Consider the following 14,564-nt stretch of genomic DNA (forward strand, 5'->3'; position numbering starts at 1 on the left):
GTAGCTCTTGGTATCAAAACGGTTGGTGACCCCTGATATATACCATCGTAAATAAATAAATGATAAATGGGTTGTACTTGTATAGCGCTTTTCTACCTTCAAGGTACTTAAAGCGCTTTGACACTACTTCCACATTTACCCATTCACACACAAATTCACACATTGATGGAGGGAGCTGCCATGCAAGGTGCTAACCAGCACCCATCAGGAGCAAGGATGAAGTGTCTTGCTCAGGACACAACGGACGTGACGAGGTTGGTACTAGGTGGGGATTTAACCAGGGACCCTCGGGTTGCCCACCCAAACAGGCGCCATCGATTTTGACGGCAAAATGCAATGATTGCTGTCAATCGCACAGCTCATCTTCGTGTAGTGATTGTGTACTCTCTCTCTTTCGGCTGTGCTGTTTTTTCCTACTGGTCTGAGCGGGGCGCGAACCCAGGTCACTGGTGTGAGAGGCCAGTGCGCTGACAACTGTGCTTAAAGCAAAGGCAATCTCCTTGAACGCCAACACTGTTCCTTAAGTTGACTGGCTTCTGTTACACTCGTACAAACGTGCATGAACAAAATTATTTTTAAAATGGATATTCTTTTTGCATTGTTGCTGTTCGGTTGAGTAAAATCATGATTTGTTTTTTCAAACTGTGTTTTTGGGGTGCGGTGAGAGGGATTTTTTAGGTTGGGGGGTGGGCTGAATACATCCAAGGTAATCAAAAACATTTTCAGCATTTTTATATAGTTCCAATGAGACAGGATTGCTGAGCCAGCATTCCCATGATGTCAAGTTCCATACTTTCTATTTATGAAATATTTTGTGGTGCAGCTCAAATGACGTGTGGCGTGGACGAATTCCGCTGCACGGACTCAGGCCGCTGCATCCCAGCACGCTGGAAGTGCGATGGCGAGGACGACTGTGGCGATGCTTCGGATGAACCCAAAGAAGAGTGTGGTAGGCAGATAGATCTTAAAAGAAAGCAAAGAAAAGTCAGAAAAGCAAAAGCTTGTGCTGATGATGTTGCTTCGGTGCCCAGATGAACGGACATGCGAGCCGTATCAGTTCCGCTGTAAGAACAACCGCTGCGTGCCCGGACGCTGGCAGTGCGACTACGATAACGACTGTGGGGACAACTCTGATGAAGACAAGTGTGGTAGGTTCCTATCCACCATGTTATAGTGAATTTGTGACCATAGCATTACACAATCCAGAGACGCCTCTCATGTTCCTAGATAAGGTAACCTCTCAAAATGGTGCAGAGCAGACTAAAACCACAAAACATTTCTATGAAATACTGCGTACTAGATGCAACGGCAAAAAAAAAACGCAGATGAATACATAACACCAAGTCATAGCGAACCTATCACACAATGCAAATATCACCCTGCAACTAAACAAAAAACACGGCTGACATCTGCAATACGTTAGTGCTGAATTGTATTTACTTTGCGAATAAATAACATGACAGTCGACAAAAAAACCCTAATCTTGTTTTGCTGCCATTTTCTTTCTTTTTCCGAGTGGCATTCCAGTCCCTAGTCAATTTTCAACATCCCCTCTTTTATAGAATATAATGTTAAATAACAGTTGTGGCCCACCCATATCAGTCAATCAATGTTTATTTATATAGCCCTAAATCACAAGTGCCTCAAAGGGCTGCACAAACCACAACGACATCCACGGTAGGGCCCACATAAGGGCAAGGAAAAATTCACCCCAGTGGGACATTGACCAAGATGACTATGAGAAACCTTGGATAGGACCAAATATGTAGCTAACAACACCCAAAGCTGGGCAGCACAGTGAAAGAGGGGTTAATGCGTCTGCCTCGCAATACGAAGATCCTGAGTAGTCCTGGGTTCAATCCCGGGCTCGGGATCTTTCTGTGTGGAGTTTGCTTGTTCTCCCTGTGACTGATGGATGGATGGACACACCCAAAGCTAATGCGTGTACGTACATAGGTACGTCATTTTGTCATACAAGCCGGAAGAGGGCGGGATATACCGTGTATAATACACTGGAAAATTACTGCCCTCTAGACATTTGTGTAAATGTTGCAAACAGCCGATTTAAAGGTCGTAAACCAGTTTTCTGCTTGTTAGAACTTTTGTGGAAGTAGTGAATAATCCCTTTCCTGTGACCAGCTAGCTAGCTACGGTATCAAGCTTTTCTGAAAATTGATTTTAAAGTGTATTCATCCTCCTCTGTCAGCCTGTGCAGATTTGAAAAATGCTATCGAGCTGATTGTTTAAAAAAACAGCTCCATTGCCAATTAGATTAGATTAGATTAGATTAAATTACATTAGATAGTACTTTATTTATTCCGTCAGGAGAGTTCCTTCAGGAAAATAAATTTTTTTAGCACAATCCCATTCAAGATCAGACAAACATTACAGGGAGACAGAACAGGATCGCTGACGGGTCTGCCGGCTTCCAGCGCCCCTTACAAAACAGGTGAGATACAGGTAAACAAGTGGGGGGGGGGGAATGGTAGAAAAAAATGGAAGATTAAAATAGAATAAAAAAAATCGGTCTAAGCCTGGGCCCTGGAGAGGGGGTCCAGACTGAGGCCAAAGGAAAAAACAACAACTACTCATAGCCATAGTACACATCCCTCTTACATGTGTATAAGAGGGAAACATCAAACATCAAAGAACCCACAAAAAACATTAAAGTAACGGAGCTGATGCAACCAGCAACTTCTACATACAGCTATGAATAAAAAGTAAAGGAAACATATACACTGTGGTGGCCTCTGTGGTGTTCCACGCCATCGTCCTGTATGTACTGCAGTTTAAGAGACTTCTGAGATTTGGGTTTTCCTATTTTCAGGAAATTTCCCTAATCTTATATTACGATAATAGACTGCTGGTCAAAACAATTTAATTGAACCTATACAATAATTTGAGTTGTAAATGTAGGTCAGTGCTTCCGATAGTGTTTAGGGCAGCAAAGACGCCGTTGATGGTGCTAGCCACTTATCACTGCTAAAAAGTGTCCCGTGTGTGTATAAATCTGTACAAGCGGCTATAAATGTCACATTTCACTGTATTTTGTTGTTAAAATTTACTCAACGACATGCATGTTTGCGATTCCCTTTGAATCACTTCTGTGAACATCTGCACATCTCATATCACCTCATGTCTATTTTGTATTTTCACACTGACCTGTCGCCGTGAGTCAGAGGTAGGTGTCTTCACAGTCTCAGCTACCCGGTCCTTCATGCGCCCAGCTTGTACTTTCTGCCTACCTTCAATCCTTTTAGATCCCCCAAATCTTCCACTTTGTACCATACTATACAATATGCTTTTCCATCCCCACCTCTGCTTCCCCTTGAGTCGTTCTTGTCAAACTTTACCAACCTCTTTTTGTTTATGTCTGCCTGTCTCGCAACAGGAGCCGCCTTTATCTTTATCTTTGGGTTGTTTTTTTTTTGCTGTGCTTTCTCCTCTTTCTTTTTGCTTTTCCTTTTGTCTCCTTCCCTTGAACACTCCTCTCTCATCCCCTTAAAGTGATAACTCTCTTCTCTCAGTTCCTCGCCAGTGTTCTGAGAGCGAGTTTGCTTGCACAAATGGCCGCTGCATTGCCGGGCGCTGGAAATGTGACGGTGACCACGACTGTGCTGATGGCTCAGATGAGGTATCGTCCTTGTTAAAAATTGCATGCTTTCGGCATCCCTAATTGAAACACAATGTTTGGTTTTGATCCAGAATGGCTGTGACGTGAAGTGTGACAGTGATCAGTTCCAGTGCAAAAACGGCCACTGCATCCCTATTCGCTGGCGCTGCGACACTGACCCTGATTGCATGGATGGAAGCGATGAGGAGAAATGCGATATTGGTGGTGAGGTGGAGATTTTTTTATCCTGAATGTATCACCAAGCAAAGTAATACTGTAATCCTCGTCACATTCAAGTTGGTAGGCACTGCCCACTGGAAGAGTTCCAATGCAACAACACTCTGTGTAAACCTCTGGGCTGGAAGTGTGACGGTGAGGACGACTGTGGAGACAATTCTGACGAGAAGCCAGAGGAATGTGGTAAGGGTTTGCACTCCACAGACAGCATTCCTGAGGACTGCGTGCAGTTTTTTCTCCCCTGTGAAGCTTCTCTCCTTTTCTACCTCAGTTAAATTCCAGTGTCCTCCCATGAGGCAGTTCCGCTGTCATAATGACCGGGTGTGTCTGCCGATATCAAAACGCTGCGACGGGGTCGACAACTGTGGGGACAACAGTGATGAAATCAACTGCCGTGAGTTTTAAAGTTGAAACCTTTTTTCCATTTCTTATGTATTAAGATTTTTTTTTATTGAGAGGATGGATATTTCTGAAAAAAATTGTTTCAAACTAAGTTGTTGTATGTTTCAATGTAAAACAACGTAATAGTCCATTTACACAATACCAACTTATATACCAATCCCCCTGAAAAATGCATGAATAATGTCCATAAAATGGCTCTGTATACTGCATACCTTTTACAGTTATTAACCACATTTTAAATTACTTTTTACACAATAAAAACAATTACAGGCATTCACTGTAAGTTATTGTACTCACAGTGAAAATGTGCTCTTACACAACATCATGTCTTGTCAAAGCATCTTTTTTTCTGGAAAATTGTTAAGTAAATTTACTTCTGAGAAAGCACTTTCTGCTGGGTTAGTAGCTGCACTACTCTTTTCCCCTTGCAGATAGCGCCATGAACCACTTTCTATTTTAAGGTACTATAATTATTTTTTTTTAATTACAATTTAAAGCAGTGAAAAGAAATCTGTAAAAAGGCGACAATTTATGGTAATAAGCCTATTTTATGTGTGTCCAGAAATGCAAGTGCATATAATTTGAGTTTCACATCCTAAACATAAACAATGTATTTATTAGATAGATAGATAGATAGATAGATAGATAGATAGATAGATAGATAGATAGATAGATAGATAGATAGTACTTTATTTATTCCTTCAGGAAAATTTACGTTTTCAGCACAATCCCATTCAAGATCAGACAAACATTACAGGGAGACAGAAAAGTATTAAAGTTTTTTATGTAAGAGTACATTTAAAAATTAATAAATACAATAATTAATAAAACACTAAAATTCATGTCCATTCATGTGTCAATATATGCGTCGCGTTAATTGCTAATTTTATATTTAATAATTGTTTTTACTTTAATAATAATAATAATAATAATAATAATGGGTGTATGAGAAAGTGAAAAGGAAAACACATTTTGACAACATTTCCCTTAATTTATATACAGTGGGGGAAAAAAGTATTTAGTCAGCCACCGATTGTGCAAGTCCTCCCACTTAAAATGATGACAGAGGTCTGTAATTTTCATCATAGGTACACTTCAACTGTGAGAGACAGAATGTGAAAAAAAATCCAGAAATTCACATTCTAGGAATTTTAAATAATTTATTTGTAAATTATGGTGGAAAATAAGTATTTGGTCAATCATTCAAAGCTGTCACTGATGGAAGGAGGTTTTGGCTCAAAATCTCACGATACATGGCCCCATTCATTCTTTCCTTAACACGGATCAATCGTCCTGTCCCCTTAGCAGAAAAATAGCCCAAAGCATGATGTTTCCACCCCCATGGTTCACAGTAGGTATGGTGTTCCTGGGATGCAACTCAGTATTCTTCTTCCTCCAAACACGACGAGTTGAGTTTATACCAAAAAGTTATATTTTGGTTTCATCTGACCACATGACATTTTCCTAATCCTCATCCGTGTATCCATTTAGGTATAAACTCAATTTGTCGTGTTGGGAGGAAGTAGAATCCCAAGAACACCACACCTACTGTGAAGCATGGGGGTGGAAACATCATGCTTTGGAGCTGTTTTTCTGCTAAGGGGACAGCACAATTGATCCGTGTTAAGGAAAGAATGAATGGGGCCATGTATCATGATATTTTGAGCTAAAACCTCCTTCCATCAATGAAAGCTTTGCATGGTTGACCTAATACTTCTTTTCTACCACAATTTACAAATAAATTCTTTAAAATTCCAACAATGTGAATTCCTGGATTTTTTTCTTCACATTCTGTCTCTCACAGTTGAAGTGTACCTCTGATGAAAATTACAGACCTCTGTCATCATTTTAAGTTGGAGAACTTGCACAATTGGTGGCTGACTAAATACTTTTTTGCCCCACTGTAATTTATATTGCACTACACAGCAGCAAGACAACCATTGTTGTAAGAACCGTAAGGTGAAACTACACAGCATTAATATCAGCGATTAGTTCTTTAAAACCAAGAGTATGACAAGCAATTTTCTCACACCAACACAACAGCTGAGTAGCAATATTCTAAACCGCATGCAGAGGTACATCAAGCTGCTGGATTAATTTTGCAGTCATCTTGCCATCATTGCTGCCCTCTGGATCAGATCGAGTCAGCAATTTGAATTCACACCAAAAAATCAGATAATCCCATGAGATCAAGTCTTTTCTTTCTATGTTGTGAAGATCCTATTTTGTAGCTAGATTCACAGTGTAAACATCTTGTGAGATGAGTAAATGACTGAAATAACTTCTCTTTTGATACTGCAGAGATGTCTCCATCCACACCCGTTTGCCAAAAAGATGAGTTCCAGTGCTCGAGTGGCCACTGCATCAGCTCTGTGCTGCGGTGCAACTTATTCAATGACTGCGAGGACTATGGCTCTGATGAAATCAACTGCAATAAGAAAGGTGAGTCGTGAGTGCTCCATTTCACAACGCCGACCACCCAGCCTGGTCCTAATAGTGCCAACCATCTCCTGGCTTGTAGACACGGCGCTGAACGACTGCCGCAGCAACAGGACAGTGTGCGGCGACGGCGATGAAGCTCACTGTGTGGTTAACGGGACCAGCTCCTTCTGCTCCTGCAAACCGGGTTTCAAATCCTACGGGCGTAACGTATGCGAAGGTGAGTTCCTTCGTAAACCGTGCTCTGGCGTGACGCCACAGGGACGATGCGCTCGACTTCTCTTTGTGTGACTCTGACAGATAAGAACGAGTGCGCAGAGTTTGGCGTGTGTTCACACATCTGCAACAACACCAAAGGGTCATACAAGTGCAGCTGCCACAAGCACTTTACCAGAATCAATGACACCTGCAAGGCTGACAGTGAGTATGTGTGCACATTTAGGAGGCTGAATACAATCCCTCGCCACATTTCATTTTGAAGTTTGTGGCTTGGAAAGATAACAATGTGGGTGTTGTTTAGGAAGTCGTAAAAATCGCAGAAATTAATTTACGATGGGCAAAACTGGAAGCAATTAACAGCGAATAACGGTAGTTCACTGTACTCCTGCTAACCAAAAGTATTCGGCTATGGGAGCCGGAGTGTGTACATAAAATACCCAACCAACAAAAGTGCATTTATACTTCCATACTAACAAATAATGTATGATGTAATGTTGTGTTTTACAATATATATAAGATTTGTGTTTTCCATTAATAATAAACAATAACAAAAAGACCACATGGACAACTCCAATTCAGTTTAAATCAATATATTCAATAGTCATGTGTTTATATTGTACAGTAGATCAGTGTTCTCAAGTGGGGTATGCATACCCCTGGGTGTACTTCAAGGTATGCCAAGGGGTACGTGAGATTTTTTTTTCAATATTCTAAAAATAGCAACAATTCCAAAATACTTTATAAATATATTTATTGAATAATACTTCAACAAAATATGAATGTAAGTTCATAAACTGTGAAAAGAAATGCGACAATGCAATATTCAGTGTTGACAACTACATTTTTTGTGGACATGTTCCATAAATATTGATGTTAAAGATTTGTTTTTTTTGTGAAGAAATGTTTAGAATTAAGTTGATGAATCCAGATGGATCTCTATTACAATCCCCAAAGTGGGCACTTTAAGTTGATGATTACTTCTATGTGTAGAAATCTTGATTTATAATTGAATCACTTGATTAATTTTCAACAAGTTTTTAGTTATTTTTATATATTTTTTTCCAAATAGTTCAAGAAAGACCACTACAAATGAGCAATATTTTGCACTGTTATACAATTTAAGAAATCAGAAACTGATGACATAGTGCTGTATTTGACCTCTTTATCTTTTTTTTTTTTCAACCAAATATGCTTTGCTCTTATTAAGGGGTACTTGAAATAAAATAAAAAAATGTTCACAGGGGGTACATCACTGAAAAAAGGTTGAGAACCACTGGTCTAGATAATGTCCAAAATGTATATGAAAATGTAAAAAAATAAGTTGATACGTCTAAAGGGGAAAGAAAAATGTCTGATACCTCCTTACGCAGTAAAGCCAATTCAAAACTGCTATGTAGCTTTGGCATTCATTGAAAAAGTAAACTTAACACAATAGATAGGCAAAAACTATGAAACAAAAATGTTATTCCGGCATTATTATCTTCAAATTAATCAATCAATCAAACTTTATTTATATGGCCCTTAATCACAAGTGTCTCAAAGGGCTGCACAAGCCACCAAGACATCCTCGGCTCAGATCCTTCTGGGAAAACTTTTGGCTACATTACAAACCTAATAGTATGGTTGTTTCAGAAATATGTCTGTAAATCTGTCACAATGACGGTGTTCAAAGCAACACCAAATTAACAATTATCTCTATGGGATTTTGAATGGACGCAACTGTGATGCTGCTAAAACCATTGCAAAGGACATGTTGACTCACCGCTGAATAGACATAGCTAACACCTGCAGAGCATGATGCGCCACGTTGAAGATCAGCTTTTGACGTGACCGGTCTCCATGATCATGTGCCTCCCCTAGTGGTTGTGGCCCTAAACAACCGCATAGAGTGTTTATGCCAGGGACTGGCCTTCTATTTATGGTACCGTATTTCCTTGAATAGCCTCCGGGCATGTAATATGCACCTGTCTTGAATTACTGCCGGGTAAAATACGCTTCCAAAATTTATTAGCGCGTGCCTACTTTTACCGCCGGGTCAGATTCATGACGTCACGAGTGACGCTTCTCCTGCCGTCCTTTTCAAAATGGCGGAGGAACTTTAATTTGCTTTTACTGTGTGTAAACCAGGGGTATTGTTCCACAGCCATACAGATCACACTAATGGTTGTGATATAAAACAACTTAACACTAAAACTAATATGCACCACACTCTGTGAACCCTAACCAAACAAGAATAACAAACACATTTCTGGAGAACATTGGCTCTGTAACACATTATAAACGCAACATAAGAATTACCCAGAATTCCAATGCATCCATGACTCTTTTCTATATTATGCACCCGCTAGCACCAAATCCCCCCCACCCCCCCTCCTTTCCGTGCGTCGGTTGAGCTGGACGGGGTTGGGGGCGCGTGTATGATATAGCCAAGAGTCATGGATGCATTGGAATTCTGGGTAATTCTTATGTTGCGTTTATAATGTGTTACAGAGCCAATGTTCTCCAGAAATGTGTTTGGTGTGGGTTCACAGAGTGTGGCTCATATTAGTAAGAGTTTTAAAGTTGTTTATATCACAACCATCAGTGTAAACGGTACGGGTGTTCACCAAGTATGCATTGCAATCTCGAATGATAAGTAGAGAAATGCATGCGTCCTACCGGTACGCAGATAGCGTGGTGCAAAGGTGGGTGCTATGGCCGCGGCCGCTGAAATTTTTTATGTTTTTTTTTTTTATCACACTCAATTTTTTACTGCATGCCATTGGTAAGCGCAGGGGTGAGAAGAGGTTTTAAAATTATTAGCGCCTGCTTACTTTTACCGCGTGCTTTGAACAAGCGCAGGAGTGAGAAGAGGTTTTAAATTAATTAGCGCCCCGGCGACTATTCAAGGAAATACGGTATGTGCAGTTCTAGCCCAAGTAATGTTTGTCGTTTACATTCCCAGCTCAGAGACAGGTGCTCTACATCGCTGATGACAATGAGATCCGTGGACTGGACCCCTCTGTGCCAAACTGGCGCTATGAGCAGGTCTTCTTGGGCGATGCCAACGTGCGCATAGATGCCATGGACGTGCACATCAAGACAAACCGCATTTACTGGACTAACAGGCACACAGGGCGCATATCTTCGTACGAATTGCCTTCATCTTCGTCACCTAACAACAACCGTAACCGCCGACAGAGTGAATCGCGGGTCACCAACGTGGAGGTTTGTAAAGACGCACAATAATCAGACCAAGGTTGCACATGCTTGAAGGGCTTTTTCAGTGGACCTCTCTGCACTCTTTTCAGATCTCTGATCTGACCATGCCCCGAGGTATTGCTGTGGACTGGGTGACAGGGAATCTGTACTGGACCGACTCCGGTCGAGATGTCATTGAGGTGGCTCAGCTTAGCGGAGGACACCGCAAAACTCTAATTTCTGGCATGATCGATGAGCCTTACGCCATAGTGGTCGACCCCCCGAGAGGGTAAGACGGGAACGGAGACTGACTGGCATCACAAAACTTTTAAGCTGAGTAACAAGCCAATGAATTCATCATTCCTTAGAAAAATGTACTGGGCCGACTGGGGGAACCACCCCAAGATAGAGACTGCTGCCATGGACGGAACTATGAGAGAGACGCTGGTGGAAGACAACATTCAGTGGCCGACTGGTAAAGCATACATCCATAAAAATGTATGTGTCTAATTTATAACAAACACTTTTTTAAACCATGCCCTACTTTTGACAGGTCTTGCAGTGGACTACTTCAACCAGCGCTTATACTGGGCTGATGCTAAACTGTCCTTGATTGGCAGTGTGAGACTGAATGGCAGTGACGCTGTTGTTGCTGTACACGGCATCAAGAACAGTTGAGTAGCACTTTCGATTAGAGATCATAGGATCAGATAGGGGGTCGGTATTTGCCTCTTTTAAGTGATCTTTTTCTTGTTCTTATTATTCCAAAATCCTTTCTTTAAATCGTTGTTATTCTTGTTTACAAACTCAGAGAGCAAATCATTTGATACAGGAAGGTTTTGAGGGCAAAACTTGAATGATTTAAATGGGGGACAATAATTTTATATATTCTATAAATAAATGGGTTGTACTTGTATAGCGCTTTTCTACCTTCAAGGTACTCAAAGCGCTTTGACACTACTTCCACATTTACCCATTCACACACACATTCACACACTGATGGAGGGAGCTGCCATGCAAGGCGCCAACCAGCACCCATCAGGAGCAAGGGTGAAGTGTCTTGCTCAGGACACAACAGACGTGACGAGGTTGGTACTAGGTGGGGATTGCTCCAGGGACCCCCGGGTTGCGTACGGCCACTCTTCCACTGCGCCACGCCGTCCCAGTTCTATAAATCAGTTCTATAAATTGTAAGCAGCATTCAAAATCACAAATTAATACCATCATATTTACAACAATACAGCCAGTTTCAAAATTTAATAAGATAAGCTTGATAAAACTATGTAACTGCGTTTACTTTAGTTATCTGATATAAAACGTTTTCAGTTTTACAATCTATTGTCAAAGTGTTCGAGGCTCGAAATCATATCAATCTGAGCCCATGAACTCGGATTGGAGGAAAACATGTTGATCAGGACATCCCTATTTCATATACATTAATTACTTATGTTAATCCATTGTATATCATGTATCTGCACTTACTTATTACCGCACAATGTTTTTATGAACTTTGACAAACGATGAACTTTACTGTTCCACATCTTTAACAATACATTTGTTTATTAGGGACTTAGAATATCACGCTTTCTACCTATTCGTTACATACTTTTTATCCCACACAGATCTCAACAAACCCTTCAGCATTGACATATTTGAAGACTACATCTACGGCATCACCTATATCAACAACCACGTCTTCCGTGTCAATAAGTTTGGCAAAGGCCAGGTGGAGAATCTGACGACCAGAATGAACCATGCCACTGATTTGGTTTTGTACCACCGTAACAGGCAACCCGAGAGTGAGTTTAACTTGAAAGCACCAGGATAAAGAAAAGAAAGAGAAGAAACTTGGTCTTCATTGGTTGTCCTCTCTTTGTGTTGCTAGTGGCCAATCCGTGCGATAGAAAAAAATGCGAATGGCTGTGCCTGTTAAGCCCCAGTGGACCTGTTTGCACCTGCCCCAACGGATACTCACTGGATAATGGCACATGCGTGAGGCAGCCCACTCCCACACTGTCCCCCATCTGTGAGTGAGCATTACGGACACAGATGCATGCATTCACAACTCTCAACTTAATGCAACGTAATTGTCTGCAGCGCCTCCCAGTGGCCCCTGCCTGGTCCAATGTTTGAACGGCGGCAGCTGTTTCCTCAATGCTTACAAGCAGGCCAAATGTCGCTGCCAGCCCAACTATGGAGGAGATCGTTGTGAGATTGACCAATGCAGAGACTACTGCAAGAACGGAGGAACGTGCACACCTTCTCCTACAGGTTAGATGCGACCGCTGATGATTAGTCAAAACCGCAAGTTGATAACTCATTTTACAGAATCACTCTAAAGTCTGAACACATATTAGGCAAAATTGTACATTTTCAAAAAAAGTTTATTGGAATATAAACTGATAACTCGAGGTAACGCATACGATTAATCACTAAAAAAGTGTCGCATTAAAGAGGAACTGCAGTTTTTTTGGAATTTTGTCTATTGTTCACAATCCTTATGTAAGACAAGCGGACATCTTTTTCTTTTTTTATGCATTCTAACTAGTAAATAAATGCGAGCTAAAGTCTGCTTATAATAGAGCCTATGGGAGCCGCTCTTTTCTGCCGATAAAGTGATTAAAAAAACATCCATACACTTCCATTAGGATTTTCTATACATACTGTAAGTATATATGTACTGTAGTAACAGGCACAATCATAAGCTGTGCTGTTTACGTATCTTGATCATTTTAAGCATCCGTCAAAAACGCATCATGTTTGCTTTTCCCCTCAACATCACTGATTACAAAATAACTATAGACATTATGAAAGCCAACAAACATGATTAATCATTACTTACATACAATGTCTACTCTCACTGGGATGACAGCTGTTGAGATGTTGATATATTACTGTTTAGATGAAGAATTACTCATAATCCTTGCGAAGGGCTAAAAAAAGCGGTGGGTGCAAACCAGTGTCTTTCTTGTGAAAATGTATCAATTTATCAGTTTATATCTACATAAGTGAGAAACAGGTGACAAACATGATTTTTAATTTAGAATTAACTTTCTTTAGCCATGAGGCAAGAAAGCAGCTCACCAGCTGATGACGTCAATACAGCAGCATAAGAAAGTCTCTGATCAATTTTCCGCTAAATCCAGATTCTTAACGTTAGCGCTTATAATAACAATGTCGCTAATAATTTGTGAATTTTCAGGTCCCGAAATGTAAATGAAGTAATGTCGGCACTTTTTGGATGGTTATTTATTGGGTTTTATGTTCGGAATAGACACAATAACGTCCTATTGGTGCCATTGTAAGTGGGATTTTATTCACGAGTTACTATGCATTAAACATAAAGAAATATATGTCACTCATAATTGTGAATTATAGGGAAAAATCCAAATAAAGTGCAGTTTCCCTGTAACCATGTGAAACCTAGATTATATTCTTGCATTTTGAGTTATGTTGAATCATTTGTAAGTACAATATTTACTGGTGTTCATCCATCCGCACCTTATTTGTGATAGTATTGCAATATTGGTCAAAATGTGTACTTCATACTATACTGTTATCAGGTTTTGAGCACAGAATGACATGCTTTTAAGTCAAAACAATTAAAAAATGTTTGACATTATGTCAATAAAATGGCATTTGAGTCAAAACATCTGGGTTGTTTTTTAAAGTTGGTTTAATTAATGCTAGCGGGGTGTATAATATAGCCAAGAGTCATGGATGCATTGGAATTCTGGGTAATTCTTATGTTGCGTTTATAATGTGTTACAAAGCCAAGGTTCTCCAGAAATGTGTTTGGTGTGGGTTCACAGAGTGTGGCGCATGTTAGTAAGAGTGTTAAAGTTGTTTATATCACAACCATCAGTGTAAAAGGTATGGCTGTTGAACAAGTATGCATTGCAATCTCGTATGAGAAGCAGCGATATGCATGCGTCCGGCCGGCACGCAGATAGCATTGTGTAAAGGTGGGCCCGACGACATGTTGTAGAGCAGCGGTCCCCAACCACGAGGCTGCGGCCGCAGAATTTTATTTTTTATTTTATATTTTTTATTTTTTTTAATCACATTCAATTTTTTACTGCATACCATTGGTAAGCGCAGGGGTGAGAAGAGGTTTTAAAATTATTAGCGCCTGCTTACTTTTACCGCATGCCTTGAATAAGCGCAGGAGTGAGAAGAGGTTTTAAATTAATTAGCGCCCCGGCGGCTACTCGAGGAAATTCGGTAAATTGATTTAAAAACTACAAAAATAGTATTACTCCTCCTCAATCTGTAGATATTGAAGTAAGGATAATACTGATATTCAAAAATGCAGCAAAGTGAATCTGCTAAGCATCTTTAGAATCGTTCCTACTATCTATAGCCTTATACTGCTAGAGTTCCCAACTCATTTCTTTCAATAGCGTTGGAGAAAACTGCAATTATACGACTATCATAATAGAGAAAATGTGTGATGGATTATCTCTTGTTAAAC

At 40.4% G+C, this 14,564-nt stretch overlaps 1 protein-coding gene across 2 annotated transcripts in view; it reads left to right on the plus strand.

Moving 5' to 3' along the window:
* The window catches only part of LOC133535359 (low-density lipoprotein receptor-related protein 1-like), a 296,691-nt gene that overhangs the window by 267,364 nt on the left and 14,763 nt on the right, over positions 1 to 14,564 (plus strand). For both annotated transcript variants that reach the window (XM_061875132.1, XM_061875133.1), the window contains 16 exons: positions 824 to 949; positions 1,032 to 1,148; positions 3,528 to 3,634; positions 3,706 to 3,838; positions 3,911 to 4,033; positions 4,122 to 4,244; positions 6,554 to 6,694; positions 6,774 to 6,911; positions 6,992 to 7,111; positions 9,855 to 10,117; positions 10,201 to 10,379; positions 10,459 to 10,565; positions 10,644 to 10,763; positions 11,713 to 11,889; positions 11,976 to 12,116; positions 12,188 to 12,361. In XM_061875132.1, the coding sequence (XP_061731116.1) occupies positions 824 to 949; positions 1,032 to 1,148; positions 3,528 to 3,634; positions 3,706 to 3,838; positions 3,911 to 4,033; positions 4,122 to 4,244; positions 6,554 to 6,694; positions 6,774 to 6,911; positions 6,992 to 7,111; positions 9,855 to 10,117; positions 10,201 to 10,379; positions 10,459 to 10,565; positions 10,644 to 10,763; positions 11,713 to 11,889; positions 11,976 to 12,116; positions 12,188 to 12,361 (2,289 nt within the window). The remainder of the gene's footprint in view (positions 1 to 823; positions 950 to 1,031; positions 1,149 to 3,527; positions 3,635 to 3,705; positions 3,839 to 3,910; positions 4,034 to 4,121; positions 4,245 to 6,553; positions 6,695 to 6,773; positions 6,912 to 6,991; positions 7,112 to 9,854; positions 10,118 to 10,200; positions 10,380 to 10,458; positions 10,566 to 10,643; positions 10,764 to 11,712; positions 11,890 to 11,975; positions 12,117 to 12,187; positions 12,362 to 14,564) is intronic.

This window comes from Nerophis ophidion, linkage group LG16, assembly GCF_033978795.1.
Source record: "Nerophis ophidion isolate RoL-2023_Sa linkage group LG16, RoL_Noph_v1.0, whole genome shotgun sequence".
Lineage (NCBI taxonomy): Eukaryota > Metazoa > Chordata > Actinopteri > Syngnathiformes > Syngnathidae > Nerophis > Nerophis ophidion.